This window comes from Nyctibius grandis, chromosome 25 (genome assembly GCF_013368605.1).
Source record: "Nyctibius grandis isolate bNycGra1 chromosome 25, bNycGra1.pri, whole genome shotgun sequence".
In the NCBI taxonomy this organism is placed as follows: domain Eukaryota; kingdom Metazoa; phylum Chordata; class Aves; order Nyctibiiformes; family Nyctibiidae; genus Nyctibius; species Nyctibius grandis.
In genome coordinates, this window is record NC_090682.1 from 3,267,241 (window position 1) to 3,281,725 (window position 14,485).

The 14,485-nt window shown below is 58.7% G+C and overlaps 1 protein-coding gene across 1 annotated transcript in view; it reads right to left on the minus strand.

Annotated features, from left to right (window-relative positions):
* Positions 1-464: 464 nt before the first annotated feature.
* Positions 465-14,485, minus strand: part of IGSF9B (immunoglobulin superfamily member 9B) — a 34,787-nt gene continuing 20,766 nt past the window's right edge. The window contains exons 14-20 of the mRNA XM_068418385.1: positions 14,246-14,472; positions 14,026-14,110; positions 12,801-12,962; positions 12,033-12,078; positions 9,554-11,179; positions 1,047-1,168; positions 465-688 (exon numbers count right to left, since the gene is read on the minus strand). Coding sequence (XP_068274486.1) covers positions 465-688; positions 1,047-1,168; positions 9,554-11,179; positions 12,033-12,078; positions 12,801-12,962; positions 14,026-14,110; positions 14,246-14,472 — 2,492 coding nt within the window. The remainder of the gene's footprint in view (positions 689-1,046; positions 1,169-9,553; positions 11,180-12,032; positions 12,079-12,800; positions 12,963-14,025; positions 14,111-14,245; positions 14,473-14,485) is intronic.

Here is a 14,485-nt window from a genome sequence, read left to right on the forward strand (position 1 = left end):
CACAATTACGGCTTTCCTGGGATTATTTGGTCGTGTTTTTATCATAATCAGATTCATGGGATTACCAGTTCCCGTCTGGGTTGTTAGTTTCTTGTCAATTAATTACACCCTGTGTCATTTAATTTCTTCTGGCGATGGAGGGCCAGCTGCTCAATTCCACACTCCCCCCCTAAATGCGCGCTGCAGAAGCAGATGTCAAAGCTCCACCTATGCCTAGAGATCTTTTCCAAAACCGAGGTGCAATGTCCCCCTTCCTGCCCCACCGAAGCCATCCGGGGTGGGGGGACAAGCGGATCCGAGGAGCCCCCAGCCCCAGGCATCCTCCCCCTAACCCAGGGTCCCCCCGCAGCTTGTCCCCACCACGAGCCGCCGAACCCCTCGGCATAGGGGTGTCCCCCACCTCTCCCCCTGCCGTCGGCTCCCTCCACCCCCTCCTCTTTTAACCTTCTCGGGCCGGCGCGAGGCTAAAGCAAGGTGGCGTGCCCGCCGCTGTCGTCGTGGTCCACGCTGTTGAGAATGGCTGTCTGGTCCTCGGGGAGCTGCCGGTGGCAGAGGTCATCCTTGAGCGCCGAGAGGCGGGCGAAGGGGTCCTGACGAGGGTGTCTCTTCTTCTTGCGGAGGCAGACAGCTTCGTCAGGCCACAGTACCTGAGAGCTGGGAAGGTGCTGAACCTGGGAGGCAGAGCCGTCTGCGGGGGGGAGAGAGAAGGCAGATGGGGCCAGAGCCGGCAGCAGGCAGAGGGCTTTGCATGCCCTAAGAGGGGGGTCACGGCAAGCCTGGCCCCAAACCCGGCTGCCTGGCGAGGAGGGAGCATCAGGACAAATAAATTAATGCTCAAAAATAAAATCCAAAAGAAATCACTAAAGATGGGAGAGGCATGGAAGGGGAACCGGGTTTGGAGGCAGGGAGGGAGCAGGGGAGGGCAGCCCGGGGTGAGGACAGCACCCAGGCAGGGGCTCGGAGACCCCCCCAAGAGACCTGCCCAAGCTCTGCCCACGGCAGGACAGAAGGGATGCTGTTGGGGACCGCGGGGTCCTCGCACTCACTGGATTGTTTCCTGGCTTTCGACGAGCCCTTGGATGACTTTTTGGGCTTCTTTATCCGCTGGTATTTCAGAGCTTCGAGCCTCTCAGGTGCAGCAGCGTCCCCGGACGGAGATGGACGTTTTCTAGGAAGGAAAAGCAGACAGGTGCCGTCAGCGGCTCTCGGCCACGCTCGGGCCTCAGGACGTCCCCGGCGGGGGATCGCTCGACCCCGGCCAGCTGTGCCGTGGGAAAGGAAAAGGTGAGAACGCCAGGGCCGAGGGAGCGGGGCCAGCCAGGCGCGGGGAGGCAGCAAGGCGCCCGCACGTGCCGCTGCGTGGGGTCCCCCTGCGTCTCCTCCGCGTCGCCGAGCGGTGCCGCGAGCCCGGCCGGTCCCGCCAGTGATGTCCAACGCCGGCCCCGCAAGAGAGCCGCCGGCCCCCCAGCTCACCTGCCTGCCATGCCAGCACCGCGCAACAACAAAACAAGGACGGGGCAGATCCTATGTCCGATAAGGCATTTCTGGGAAGTGGTGGGGAAACCCCTCGGGATGGAGAGAGAGAGGAAGAGAGAGGCAGAAGCAGCACGGCAGCATCGAGACGGGCACCATGAGCCACTCGGCTCCACAAACAGCAGGGAGGCAGGACCCTGCTCCCACGGCCAAAAAAACCCAAGGGCCACATGACAGACAGGGACACGAAGGGCACACGCCGACACAGCCGGGAGCAGTACCTCGGTCCCGGGTCCCTGCTATAAGCGACAACAGAAACGCCACAGCACGGGAGCGTCTGCTCCTGAACACCGAGGGGCTGGGAGCCGGGTGTTCTCGCCCTGCGGGACAGGACATGGAAACAAAAACACTGACAAGGCTTTATCGCGAGGCACAAGGAGGGGATTTGCAAAGGGGTGTTTCCTGCAGGAGAGCCAGCAGTTGTAAGTGATATATTTCCAGCCTTAGCCCCTGAGAAACTCTGCTACAGGAACCAGTTCAAGGTTAAGTGGTCTCCTCCCCTTTGCAAAGGGTTTTTTTTTTTGCTCTATTTTCTTCACCGTACCTGCTCTTCCCATCCAAGGATCGGACAGTGCGACTGCTGCAGAGAGCAGGGCAGCAGAGGAAAACCCTCTCCTTAGTGCACTCAGTCCAGCTCTCATCTATAACAGCATCCCTCCCTCTTGCTGCTTTCCCATCTCCTTCCCCCTCTCCGTTGTACCTTCACACCCCTCCAAGTTGCACCAACACCTAACGCTGCCGAAGGAGAAGTCTGAGCCAAGGCAGCAGAGGATCAGCCCGAGCCACCACAGAGCAACCTGCACACAAGGTGCCCAGAGGTGACAGGGGAAGCATCCACAAAGTGTCTTTCATTGCAATAAAACCAACCCTTGCAGCCAGGCTCCAGAGAGAGAAGCCTGCAGATTTAAACCAGCGTGCCTCTACCGAGCCTGGCCTGCCCTTCAAAGGAGGAGATGATGCTCTTCTGCTCCCACAATGCGGTCATGGGAGGTCAGCGACCAAACCTTTTCAAACCAGCCCTGCAGAGGACAGCGCTGATGGCAACTCCTGCATCTTCAGGCGTCTGCGACTGGGGCAGGGATCAGCAAACCCCGCAGGCGACACCAGGACGGGCAGGCAGCAGAGTCACCTCAACTGACTGCGAGGAGGCAGCACCAGCACGTTCAGACTCCTGCCTTGTCACCAAAAAGCCGTGGCCGAACTCATCCCCCTCATTCCTGGTCTGTCAGTCAGGTGCGACCCATCCAGCGCTGCAAAACCGGTGCTGGTGGGAGCGGCGGGGAACGGGCGAGCACACGGGCTGAAGCGTGGAGACCCAGCATGCCCGGGCTGCAGCACAGCAGCACGTCCACCTACGGCGAGCGTGGAGCTTCTCGCCTCCCTCGGGTTTTGGGTGGAACCTCTCCGGCACTGAAGACACCCCACAGGCTTTCCTCTGCACGTCCCCCCACTGCAGGTAGCACGGCGTGACAGCAACGCTTCACGTCTGAGATCCCAAGCGGCTGCTGGAGCAGCGATACTTCAGGCGAAGAGTCCCCAAGGGATTTTTCCCCTCGGGGAGCAGAAGGGGTTTGTTTTTGAAGATGTGCGTGATTGCAAAGCTTCTCAGTTCTGCCAGCAGCATTGGAGAGCATCAAGAGAAGCGCAGCGTGGATTGATGCAGCAGCTGGGGCACAGCAGATGCAACAGAAACCCAGGCACTGGGTAGAGAAAAGCCCCTTTTCATGTTTCCCATCGCAACAGAGACATCAAGGCATGGGTGCTCCTGGAGAGCCTCTGGTCCAGCTCCCAGCAGAGCAGCACATCAGCCGAAGATGAAGCAACTCATTAGACAAGCTGGCAGTGCTGGATCCAAGCGAGAGCTTTACCCCATAGGAAAGACGTTTACAAGCCCGTATGGTTGCAGTGCTTAAAAGCCCTCTTCCCAAGTACAACCAGGCTCTCGTGAGAGATGCTGCGAGCGGCGGCTCCGGGCTCTGTTGGGGCACTACCCGCTGAGTTGCACCAACGCGACAGCCGCTGGGCACACGCTGGCTCAGAGTAACACCACAGCGACCCAGAGGGCCAACAGCATGGGACTTCCCCGCAGTCATTCCTGCTTGAATGGCCAGTAACAGGCTTTTCCCATCTATATCCACCATTCCATGATATGCACAATAGTTACATTCACACAGGTACTTGGCTAACGGTGACCTCAGCTGCTCCAGCCCCAGTCCATCTCCCACAGAGATTACGTGTGCCAAGCCTGCGATGCTGGCGAGCTTGGCGATCCTGCCACCGTCCTGCCCGTCACCATCTGCCTTCTACTGCCTGTTCCTACCACTCAGACAACTTTGCTAATATTATTAAAGCTCAATTTGTAAAAGGCTCTCGCTCTTCCCATTCTTTTTTCCTTCTAAGAAGATGCTACTGTGGCACGTTGAGAAAATTAGTCAGATTTACTCAAGGGATTATGAGGAAATTGCCTGAAGCTCATTTCCACTAGTTCTCCTTAATTGGACTTGTATTTATACACACAAACAGCGAGTGCGCTGAACCCGTGTGTCACCATAAATACTGCCTGACCTCTGGCAAGGAAGAGATACAGAGGACTAAACGGCGCTACTCAACCAGCCAAATTTTATCTGCTCTGCCCTTTGTTTCTTCAAAGGGCTGCGACTCTTTCAAATTAATTTTCAGTTTAAGCTCAGCCAAAAGCCTCTTCCTGCCCCCAGAGTTAGCATTTTGGGCAGCTGGTCATGCATGAGAGAGATCCTAAACACCAACAGACAAGAGGTTCGGGGAGGCGGGCAAACTTCTTCTACAGACTTCAGTCTAGAGCCAAGCAAAGGAGCGTCAAGCAGCACACGTGAATTCCTGACACAAGCCTTCTGCGAGGCGCCACAAACACCTGGAGCAGCAGTTTTCCTCAAGTCTTCAAAGGACAACCCTTCTGAACGAGCAAGGGTCTGAACTGCATGGACAGAAAGGTACTGGAGAGGCCACGAAGGTACTGAGGGACCTCAGAGAGCCCCAGGACAGGAGGAGGTAGCTAGGGGAGAAGAGCTATCCAACCCAACGCACAGCTGCTCTTCTTCAAACACCTTTCCACATACGAAGCAAAGATGTAAGGGAGAAGGTCCATGAAAGCACCACCAACCTCTGTCCACCCAAAAGGGGGAACCCACGTAAAGGAAGAGCCCAGGAGATTCAAGGGCACAACACATATTTCACCCCATGGAGGTCTCAACACACACTCGCTGTCTTCTTCTCTCCTTGAGTCAAGACATTGACATCCAGGAATAGTTTGGACATGTTGGAGCATCCACTTGGACCAGTTAGAGCATCCTCTTGGACCAGAGTCCATCGCGTCCTTCATCCCTTCATCCTCCTCAGGCGAAGAGCTCAATTCACCTACACGAGGCTCCGTCTCAAGCTCAAGTCCTGCACGATCCCATGAGATGTCCTGCAAGTCCAAATTCCCCCTCTGCTCTGAGGCAGCGCTGGTTGCTGCCTCCATCCCAGAATGCCATCGTGCATCGCTTGAGATCCTTCAGCGCGAGAGGTGCTAGAGAAACACAGCAGCCATGGCCCCTTGCCCCAGAGCTGCTGCTGCTGCCAGGGCACCATAATGAGAGAGGAAGGGGCCGGTCACAGCGGAGAGCACACCGGAGAAGGGGGTCCCTTCTACGGGTCTGCAGACACCACAACTCATCTACACAACGGACTCCACCATGCTGACGGGAGAGGAGAGAGGGCGAGGGAAAAGGGGCTGGACTGGAGAGGAAGAGGGGGATAGAGTCATGGGGAAGGGAGGGGAGAAGAGGAAGATAAATGAAAAACAGGAGTGAGAAAAATATATAAGTAAATTAAAGAGACTGAAAAGAAAAAAAAAATCATAATAATTAAGAAAGAAAAGGAAAACGCACTCAGACAAGCAGACTCACAACTTCTCCAAGCGGGAGGAGGCATGAAACACATGCAGAGGATCAGCACATGGACAGTCTTTAAAGGGGAACCTGTTTTCTTTCAAGCGGGGAGGGAGGGGTGCTCCTCCTCCCGCACGCCTGGCGCCGACGTCCCTTGGTCACTCAACGCTACGCTGCGGCCAAGCCCCCGGACTCCCGGCGTCGGCAGCGCTGCTCCGGTGCCGAGGGACACAGGAGCTTGGTGCCATGTCTGTGGTTTTTGGGTTTCCCTCTGCAGGGAGATGACAGCCCCCTCTTCCCCGTTAGGAGATGCATCGCTGCACCCGAAGAGAAGAAGATGGGAAAACTGCTCGTGCCACTTCAGTAACGGCATTATTTATCCCTGCCCATGGGTAAAAACTACCTGACCTTCACCCAGCGAAAGCCACCGTGCTGCAGCCGCCACCCAGCCTGCAAACTGCCTCTCCCCCTCTCCTCCTCTCAGCTTTTATTACTGCAGCACAGAAATTTGGCTGGTCTGCTATAAAAATCCCTGTGCTCTGCATGCACCGACAATTTTATGACCCCAAATCATCAAGAAATTACTTGGCTGGGCTCTTTACAGGATTCCTCGCTTATTAAAGTGAGATTTATTCTTCTGGCTTCCCATTTTTGGGGATAATGACTCTGGAGCCGCTCCTGCGTCTCCAACCCCCAGCAGCATCTCAGAGTAGGACGCACGGCTGCTCCTCAGCAAGCGTCCTGCTGGGTGACGTGACCCTGCTCCTGACACCCCATCAGCCCATGGCACCCAGCACCAGAGACAGGAGCCAGCCAGGATCTTGCAAGAGCCACACTGAACTCAGACGTGAGCCTGGACTCACCTCTGCTGTGCTAAAGCCATGTTCACTCGTGTCCCTAATGCTCCCGGAGCAGGGAAGCATCACAGAAAGAACAGAGTCATGTCCTCTAAGGGCTTCCCTGTTTTTCAAGAAGTCTGGCACAGCCCAGATGTCACCAAGGCTTGGTGCTAGCTTTGCGCCTCGTGGGACACCCTGCTCTGGGATCAGCAGGGGAAAAAAGCAGAAAGTGGTGGCCAAGCGCTCAAGAGCTTTGGAGGCTGCGGGGTTCGAACAGGAGGGGTTTTGCCATGCCAAGAGGATGGCTCCTCCATGGAACACACATCCTGTACCTGCTCCCATCGCCCTGACCCGACACTCTTTCCTCGCCTCTCCTGCTATCCCCACCCCAGGACAACCCTCCATGTCAGCTGGAGGAATTCCCCTCTCCTGGAAATATCTACCTGATTTCTCTAGGTGTCTCATCTCTCTCTCTTGCGGCTCTTTGCCAGACCAACAAGGCTCCTCAGGCTGTTAGGAGAGCACCGGCCAGACCTTGACTCTTCCCATCCAAGGCAGCAAAGCTCAAGTTTTCATAAGACCTGTCCTAAGGAAGCTCGGCCATGGCCATGCCCTAGAAGCAGTCCCATCTGCAATCCCACCCCTCCTTTCATAACCAGCCTGGCTGACAGTCAAACAGTCAGCGTTCCCAGTCCTTGGGGTCAGGAATGACTATTACCCCATCTGGCTTTAGCAGTTTTAGTGACATTCTCTGCTTCTCAGGTCTGAAAACCACCTCCCAACTACTCCATCCCCCTTCCAGGGATGGCCATCTAGGAAACGGGCCCCATGAAGGCAGCCCGAGAGGTATTTTCTTGGGAGAGTCTTTCAAGATCTGCTTAGGGCTGTTTAATTACAGCTGGGTCAGAAGTCAAAGATTTCTCCAAGGAGTATTTCAGAGAGGGAGGGCTTTTACTATGACTACACTTGTGACAGGAACGATAAAACACGTCACTAGCAGCCTGAAACTGTAGTTACGCTGCTGCCAACCATACAGTCCATCTTCAAAGAGAGCCTTCTCCCATTTTCCATGACTGAGAAGACTTGGGAAAAAGAAAACAGATCCAGGTACTGATGGGAACAAAATACTCCATGTCCTGGACTGCAATGGAGACCGATTTTTGGAGCCCCACTCCGAGCACGCTGTCTGCAGCTGTTTGCTCCAGATGTGGCTGTTTACCTGGCTCCAGGGGGTGGCCAAGAGCTCCTCCTGGTCTGGATCATCTGGGACAAGCCCACCTCAACACGCACCTCCCTAACACCGCACAACCCTCGCGCCACGCAAGCCCTGCTGGGGCCGAGGGTGCCATGTGTCGCCGTCCTCCAAGAAAGGAAGGGCGTCCACGAGGAGACAGCAGCTTGGCTCACCCCAAACCCCAACGTGAAGCCACGGCTGCCACCACCAGGCTCTCCAGCCCCGCCGCCTCCCCGAAGTCAGGGGAGCAGCGGCGTGCTGCTGGGAGGGGAAACCCAAAAGCCACAGAGACTGTGCGTCCAGAGGTGTTTCCTAGTGTTTTCGGATTCCTTATTCCCCTTTAAAGGAAGAGATGGTATTGGAAAAGCCCCTTCCGTGTCCCCTCTCATGCCCCGCTCCCGGCCACCCTCCACAGCGCCCACACCATCCTTTCGGACATGGATCACCCTTACCTATTGAGCTGAGGAGAAGCTTGTCTCGACAACACTGCCCAGATAGCTGAGATTAATCAAAAACAAAGCAGTTATCAACACCCGCAAGGAGCCGAGCTCCGCAACACATCAGCACGTCAACAACTCCAAAGGAAAAGGAGGGAAAGAAACCAAACCGAAACACAAACGAAACGAGGCTGGAGAAGAAAAGGGGGAAAGAAACAGAAGAGAAAGGAAAAAAGAAGAAACGAAAACAATAACCAACAAAGCGAATGGATACACTGCGTAAAAGCACGGACGACAGCGCTGCTCGAACACGGGTCTGTCCTGGAGCTGCGTCTCCTCGGGGTGCCCCGGCTGGGAGACGTGGACCTACGTCTACGTGTTTAATTGCATCGCTCCGTAGCTGTGTTCTCCAGAGGCACACAGAAGGCGTTTCAGGCTCGTTCAGCTCCTCTCCCCTCCCCTGAGCCCTCCATCCTTCCCCCCCTGCACACCCCAGCCGTGCCGGAGGGGTTTGCTAAGGCCATAACGCTTCCAGGTACCAGAGGGCGGGAGTGAAATGCGGAGGGCACTGCTGCGGGGGGGTGAAACGCTGCCTCCCCCCTCCCCAAAACACGCGCCTCCGCTCCGTACGCCTCCGAGCGCGCCGGCTCCGTGGGGCTGGGCTCCCCCCGGAGCCCCCCGACTCCTCTCTGCCGCAAGCCGGAGGCGGGGAGGGGGGTTCAACCCCACCAGACAACAAGCCAAAAATGAAGCGAGACGAAAGGATGGGACGAAAGCACGGCTACGGGGTCTAAGGTGCTGTGAAAGACAGAGGGAAAGAGGAGAAATACAGAGAGAGAGAAAGAGAAAGAGACGCTTTTTGCCTGGAGCAACCCTGGTACCTGGAAAACCAGCTGCTACTGTCTAGTGCAGCCACATCCCTCTTTAGGGCAGGATCTGAGCGTGCCGGCAGCCTCCCGATCTCCGCTGGGGTTAGTTTATTTTTATTTTTTCCTCCTCTCCTGACATGCTGCTGGTGTGGCTAAAGTCCTCGATCTCTCCCTGCCCGCGTCCTGGGGCTGCAGCATCCCTTTTGCAGGTGGGGCGGTGACCGTGATAGCTGTTTCTGTCATGCATTAAAGCTCTCTAGACTCCGCGGGAAGGAAGAGGAGGAAGACAGAGGCGCGGCGGCCCTAACGTTCGAAGAAAGCCAAGAGCCAGCAGCTAGAAGAGGAAACAACCGCCGGTGACACCAGGACACTTACCTACACAAGCCGGGAGCCAGGCCTTCGTACGCCTGGTCGACGGCCCGTAGCCCGAGTCACGGCACTCCCGGGTGCCCGAGGGAGCGGCTGGGGAGGAGGCAAGCGCGCTGCCGGCACCGGGAAGGTGGCCTGCCTAAAACCCAGCTCTCTGGGGCAGCGGCCATGCAACCCACGGCACCAGCCTCTTCCTAGCAAAGCCCGCGGGACACCGACCCCAAAAGGGATGCTGCAGCGCGCCCAGAGAGACCCTACGAGTTGGGATGGCGATGGCGGGGAGGGAGTCGGAGGGAGCGGGTGAGGCAGGGTGGGGGAAGCCAGGAGGGGGGTCAGGGGGGTACCACGGGGCTCACGCACTTACCCCGTGGTGGCTACCGTGGTGGATGTCGGCTCCGGTTGGAGAATCTCCTCGCCAGCCCTCCTCGGAGAGGGGATGTCTCCGAAAACATCCATGGTGTCCACGGGCAGGGAGGAGCCCTGGGAGCCGGAGTAGCCGGTGGCCAGGGAGGTGAAGGCGGTGGTAGGTCGGAAGCTGGGGCTGCCTCCCCGGCTGCTGGGCGCGGGGGACCCCGTTGACGGCGTGGACTTGCGGGAGAAGCTGACGGCGGCGGGGGGCTGCAGGGTGATCTCCGACACCTCCGTCTGCTGGATGAGGCCCGGCCGGGGCCGGGCACGGGCGGTCAGCTCCGGGGAGCTGTTGCGGGAGCTGAGGGGACTTTGGGTCAGAGGAGAAAGCCTCGAAGGTTGTAGCACCACCTGATGTAAACTGGGCTCAGCCCTCCTGACCTGCCGAGGGCTGGGCCGAGGTCGGGGTTGGGGCTCGTACCACCTGGTGTCCAGGCTGAATGTGCTTGTGCCGCTGGGGCCGACGGGCTCGGACGGTTCGTGGTAAGGCAACACGGGTATGCCCATACCTTGGCTGGTATGTCTTAGCTGCCCTTGACATCCCATGGGTTGCATAGGTTTGTCCTGCCACTTGGTGGTGGTGGGCACAGAGGGCTGGCCCCTGCCCGGTGACTTGCCGGTCCAGCTCTTTGGTGCCTCCAGGGGCAGGATGCCCGGGTAGGACGCGGGGACCACCTGGAGGGAGGAAGGGGGTGGCCCCCGAGGAAGGCAACCGGTGGGCTGGGAGCCCTCGGCCGCCTCACAGGGCTGGAGCTGGTGGGGGAACGGCGCGGGGGCCGGCTCCAGGCCGCCGAAGGGGAACTCGGCCCTGCCCCAGGGCTCGGGGGACCGGCCCCCCGTGGGGGTCTGGGCCAGGGGCAGCGTGCTGTTGGAGGCGTTCTCCCCGTTCTCCTCGGGGATGGCGGGGTGTCCGAAGGGCCCCTCGGCGGGCAGCGGCGGGGAGGACATGACCGAGCTCAGCGGGCTGACTTCTGGCATGTAGAAGGGTGGCGGGTCCACCTCCCCGGGGCTGCTGCTGCTGAGGTAACCATAAAACTGGTGGTGGAAAGCCCGGGGGGCCGGCGGGCGGGCCTGGCCGGTGGCCTGCAGGGCGCCGGGACCCTCCAGCGCCCGGTGGAACCGGGGGCTGTATGCTGGTGGCTGAAGGTAGGACTCCTGGCTGGAGGAGAGAGGGGTGAGCTGGGCTTTCAGGGCGGTGACAGAGGCGGGGACGACGGGGTCGTCGTTCTCCTCGTCCGACTGCCTGAACTCGGGGTACATGTCCGTCTCCTCCACGAAGGGGAAGCCCTCGATCCGCCGCGTCTTCAGGGAGGGCTCCATCTCCGCCGGGTCCATGACAAAGCGGCCGTCCGGCCCGCGGCTGATGAGCTCGATGGGGGTGGTGGCCTCGGCTTCGGCCTCCGCCTTGGAGACGCTGTACTTCTTGCTGCTGATGGCTCGCTTGGTCTTCTTGTAAAGGGAGAGCTCCTTCTCCTTGGTGGGGCTCAGCATCCGCTTGGCCTGCGGGCCCTGGTCGTCAGAGGACTCCGAGGGGGGACGGAGCGTGCGGATGCTCTCGGGACTCACCTTGCCGGAAGACAACCTGGACCACAGGGGAGACAAACCGAGAGAGGGGACGGTCACCCGGAGGGGAAAGGAGGTCTTCTCACCCAGAAGAGCCACCAGCTGGATCCGGAAAACAAAGTGCAACTGGCTCCCAAAAGAGGAACCGCTGGGAGAAATTCACAGGGGCTAACCAGGACGGCAGAGTCTTGCCTGGCCACAGCACAGGCCAGAGGACCAGCAGCAGCACACATTGTCCCCACTCCTTGCATCCTCAGCATCCCCCCCAGGGCAGGCAGCTCACGCCAACGCCTTGCAACAAACTCCGCAGCCCCAGCAGGACAAAAGACAGATCCAGAGCTCACTTCCAACTCCGCCAAAGGCTTCCTACGCTCACCTGAGCTATCCACGCCTGGGAAAGCCCCTGAGAGGAGGGACATCAGGCAAACGTCCCCTCCCGCAGAACTCAGCGTCTCGCTTGGAGATGCTGACGGATCATTTCAGACCAACTTTTTCCCCTTTCGCAACACTCAGACTTAAGCCTGAGCGCCTCAAAAGGCAGAGAGCATCACAATTGTTCACTCATCCCTATCCAGAAAGCCTCAAACAGGACTGCAGGGCACAAGGTAGCAGACCCATCAGAGACAGTGCAGGCATGGTTATTTCGGTGTAGTGGATGAACCAAAAAAAAAAAAAAATCAAGATTAAGATCCACCAGCACCGGGGACATTTTGCAACGGTCCAGGAGCCAAAGCATGAGGCATCCCCATCTCAGACTCAGGAAGATGCAACCAAACAAGGTCAGACATTTCCATTGGAGCCTTGCAACAACTGTAGGAAGGAGGCACCTTGAGGACCCACAGCCTGGTGCCACATCTAAGACAGATACTTACGGGGACTCCAAACTCTTCCTGCAGTGGGTTATCGAGAGAGGAGGGTCTGGAAGAGAACAAAAAAGGGGAAAGAAGAGAACGCTAAGGAGGCGCAGCACGACAGAGACAAGACCAACTCAACATCAAGACAACAAAAGACACTCAGTGCGAGGCCAAGGTTTCATTGCTCCAGTGCTTTAATGGTTGCTGACAACAAACAGCTCCCGTCACAGGGTCCTGCCCGTCCTGCTGCCGCAGGCTAAGGAGCCCATTCCCCTGCCCTCTCCGGCTCCCCAGCCACCCTTTTCCCTACCAGCCGCCCCCGCACGGCGGCTGCAGCCCCAGCTTTCGGGAAGCAGAGCGGCAGGGTCTCCTTTGCGGGGGTCTTCTCTAGCCTACCGTGGCCATCGGGCAGAGCTGGGTGGGAGCGGCTGGAGAGCCCAGCTCCGGGGGGACCTCGAGGAGGCGAGCAGTGCCCCCCACCTCTGGCCCAGGGGACACCCCAGCCCTAAACCCCCGGCTCTAGGAGTTATCACCACGCGAGCGCGCTCCCTCGGCAATCCCAGGCTAGTTTTCTCTGTCGCCTCTTCACCCACCCTGCCTCTCCCGCTCCCGACCACGGGCGCTTTCAGGCACAGCCAGGGGATGAAGTCAGGGCTTCACCTGAGGACGCGCACGGACGGAAGAAGAGACAGATAGGGAAGAAGGTTACCACAACACAACCAGGGAGGAGAAATGAGGAGGAGGTGGGAGGGAGGGAGGGAGGAAGCACACCGGGTACGGGCTCACCTTTCTTGCGCTTGAGCTTGCGTTTGCGTTGTTTGTTGACGAAGCAGGCGGCGAGGGTGCTGAAGAGGATGGCGGCAGCCAGGAAGCAGATGGTGGCAACGATGCCAGCCAGCACTGGGCGGGCTAGACCCTCGTCCGTCAGGTCAGGCTGAGGGAATACGTCTGTGGGGGGGTAAAACACAACACTTAGGTGTTACACACGCACCCCTGCCTGCTGCCTCCCTGGGGACCTACCCCAGCGTGAAGGCAACCGGTACCAGGAATGATAAGTAAAGAGCTGGGGAGAGCAGTCAGCACTGCTGCAGGCCACTGCCAAGGGGTTCAGCGACCTCGCATCAGATAAATCTTCTCGTCTTAGCCGATAGACCCCCAGGGAAGAAGCCTCCATGCCTTAGACCTTAGCTGCGGCCATTGGTGGCTGCAAACCCCGCACACACCAGCGCCGCATCCCCCTGCCCGGAGCACCAGACAGACACACACAGACCCCATGGGCACTGCCAAACCCCATCAGAAAAATTGCAGGCGAGGAGCATGGGCAGGCTCTGGGCACGGCGCTGGTACCACTTGGGGGCAGAGGGAGACCGCTGCGTTCCTGCACACAGCCAAGCTGGGTGGCTCCTCAGCTTTTCCACCAGAGCTATCATAAAAGCAGGGTTCGCCTCGTGCCCTCCTCCTCGCGCTGCCCTCGCCTTCCCCATCACATGTCCCCATCCATCCCTTGCTCGAGGAGCATCCTCCAAGCTGGACCGAGGCGCAGGGTACGTGCACGAGCTGCAGCGTGTTGCAGTCTCCTGTTGGCACAGCCCTTTTCCCCTCGGACTCTGCACTGCAGTGCTACATTTCCCTCTCTGCACCTTTCATCCCCATTTCCAGGCTGCGCAGTGCCCGGTCAGAGCTTTGTTCTCCGGGCACCCCGCAGAGCTCTGTGCCAGCAGATGCCTGACAGCACTGCGCTCCGCGGGAAGGGCTAAACAGGACAGTTTGTCCTTGCCCGCTGGTCCCTCTGCATCAGGAGGCGGCACGGGGCCAGCAGCGTGCCCAGGACACCGATCATAACCATGCACCCGCCAGCCCAGCTCACAGCCCAAGCATCTCAGGCAGAAGTACAAAACCAGCCATCGCTGTCGTAAGCAAGTATTGATGCACGACCTGAGCGCTAGCTCAGGCACCTGCAGAAGCAGAGGTGCTCCCACAGCCGAAGGCCGAAGAAGGAGCCACCCCTTACCTGTACTGGACACGCCAGCAACGTTGCTGGGTTCGCTGATGAGATCCTGCATGACCGCCAGGACCCGGAACTCGTACCAGGTGTCCTGAAACACCAAGCACATCCATCAGGTCCCCTACCCCAGCCTCCAACCTTGCCCAGCTCCTTGAAGACCCCAGCACGGGGACCGAGCCACTCCAAAAGCTTCCCCAGAGCCATGGTGTGGGCAGCCCCTACTTACCTGAGACAAGTCCTTGGCAAAAAACTCGTTCTCGGTCCCCGGGATGCCATCGTCCAGGATCTCCCACCTCTCGGCGACGCGGAACTCCATGATGTAGCGGTCGATGGGGAAGGTGTGGTTAGCGGGAGGAAGCCACGACAAGAGGACGCCTTGCTGTGTCCGGTTGGCTGTTAGGCACCTCGGTGGGGTAACCAACACCAGAGGCTCTGGAGTTGTTATAGGGAATGCTGGAAACAAGAG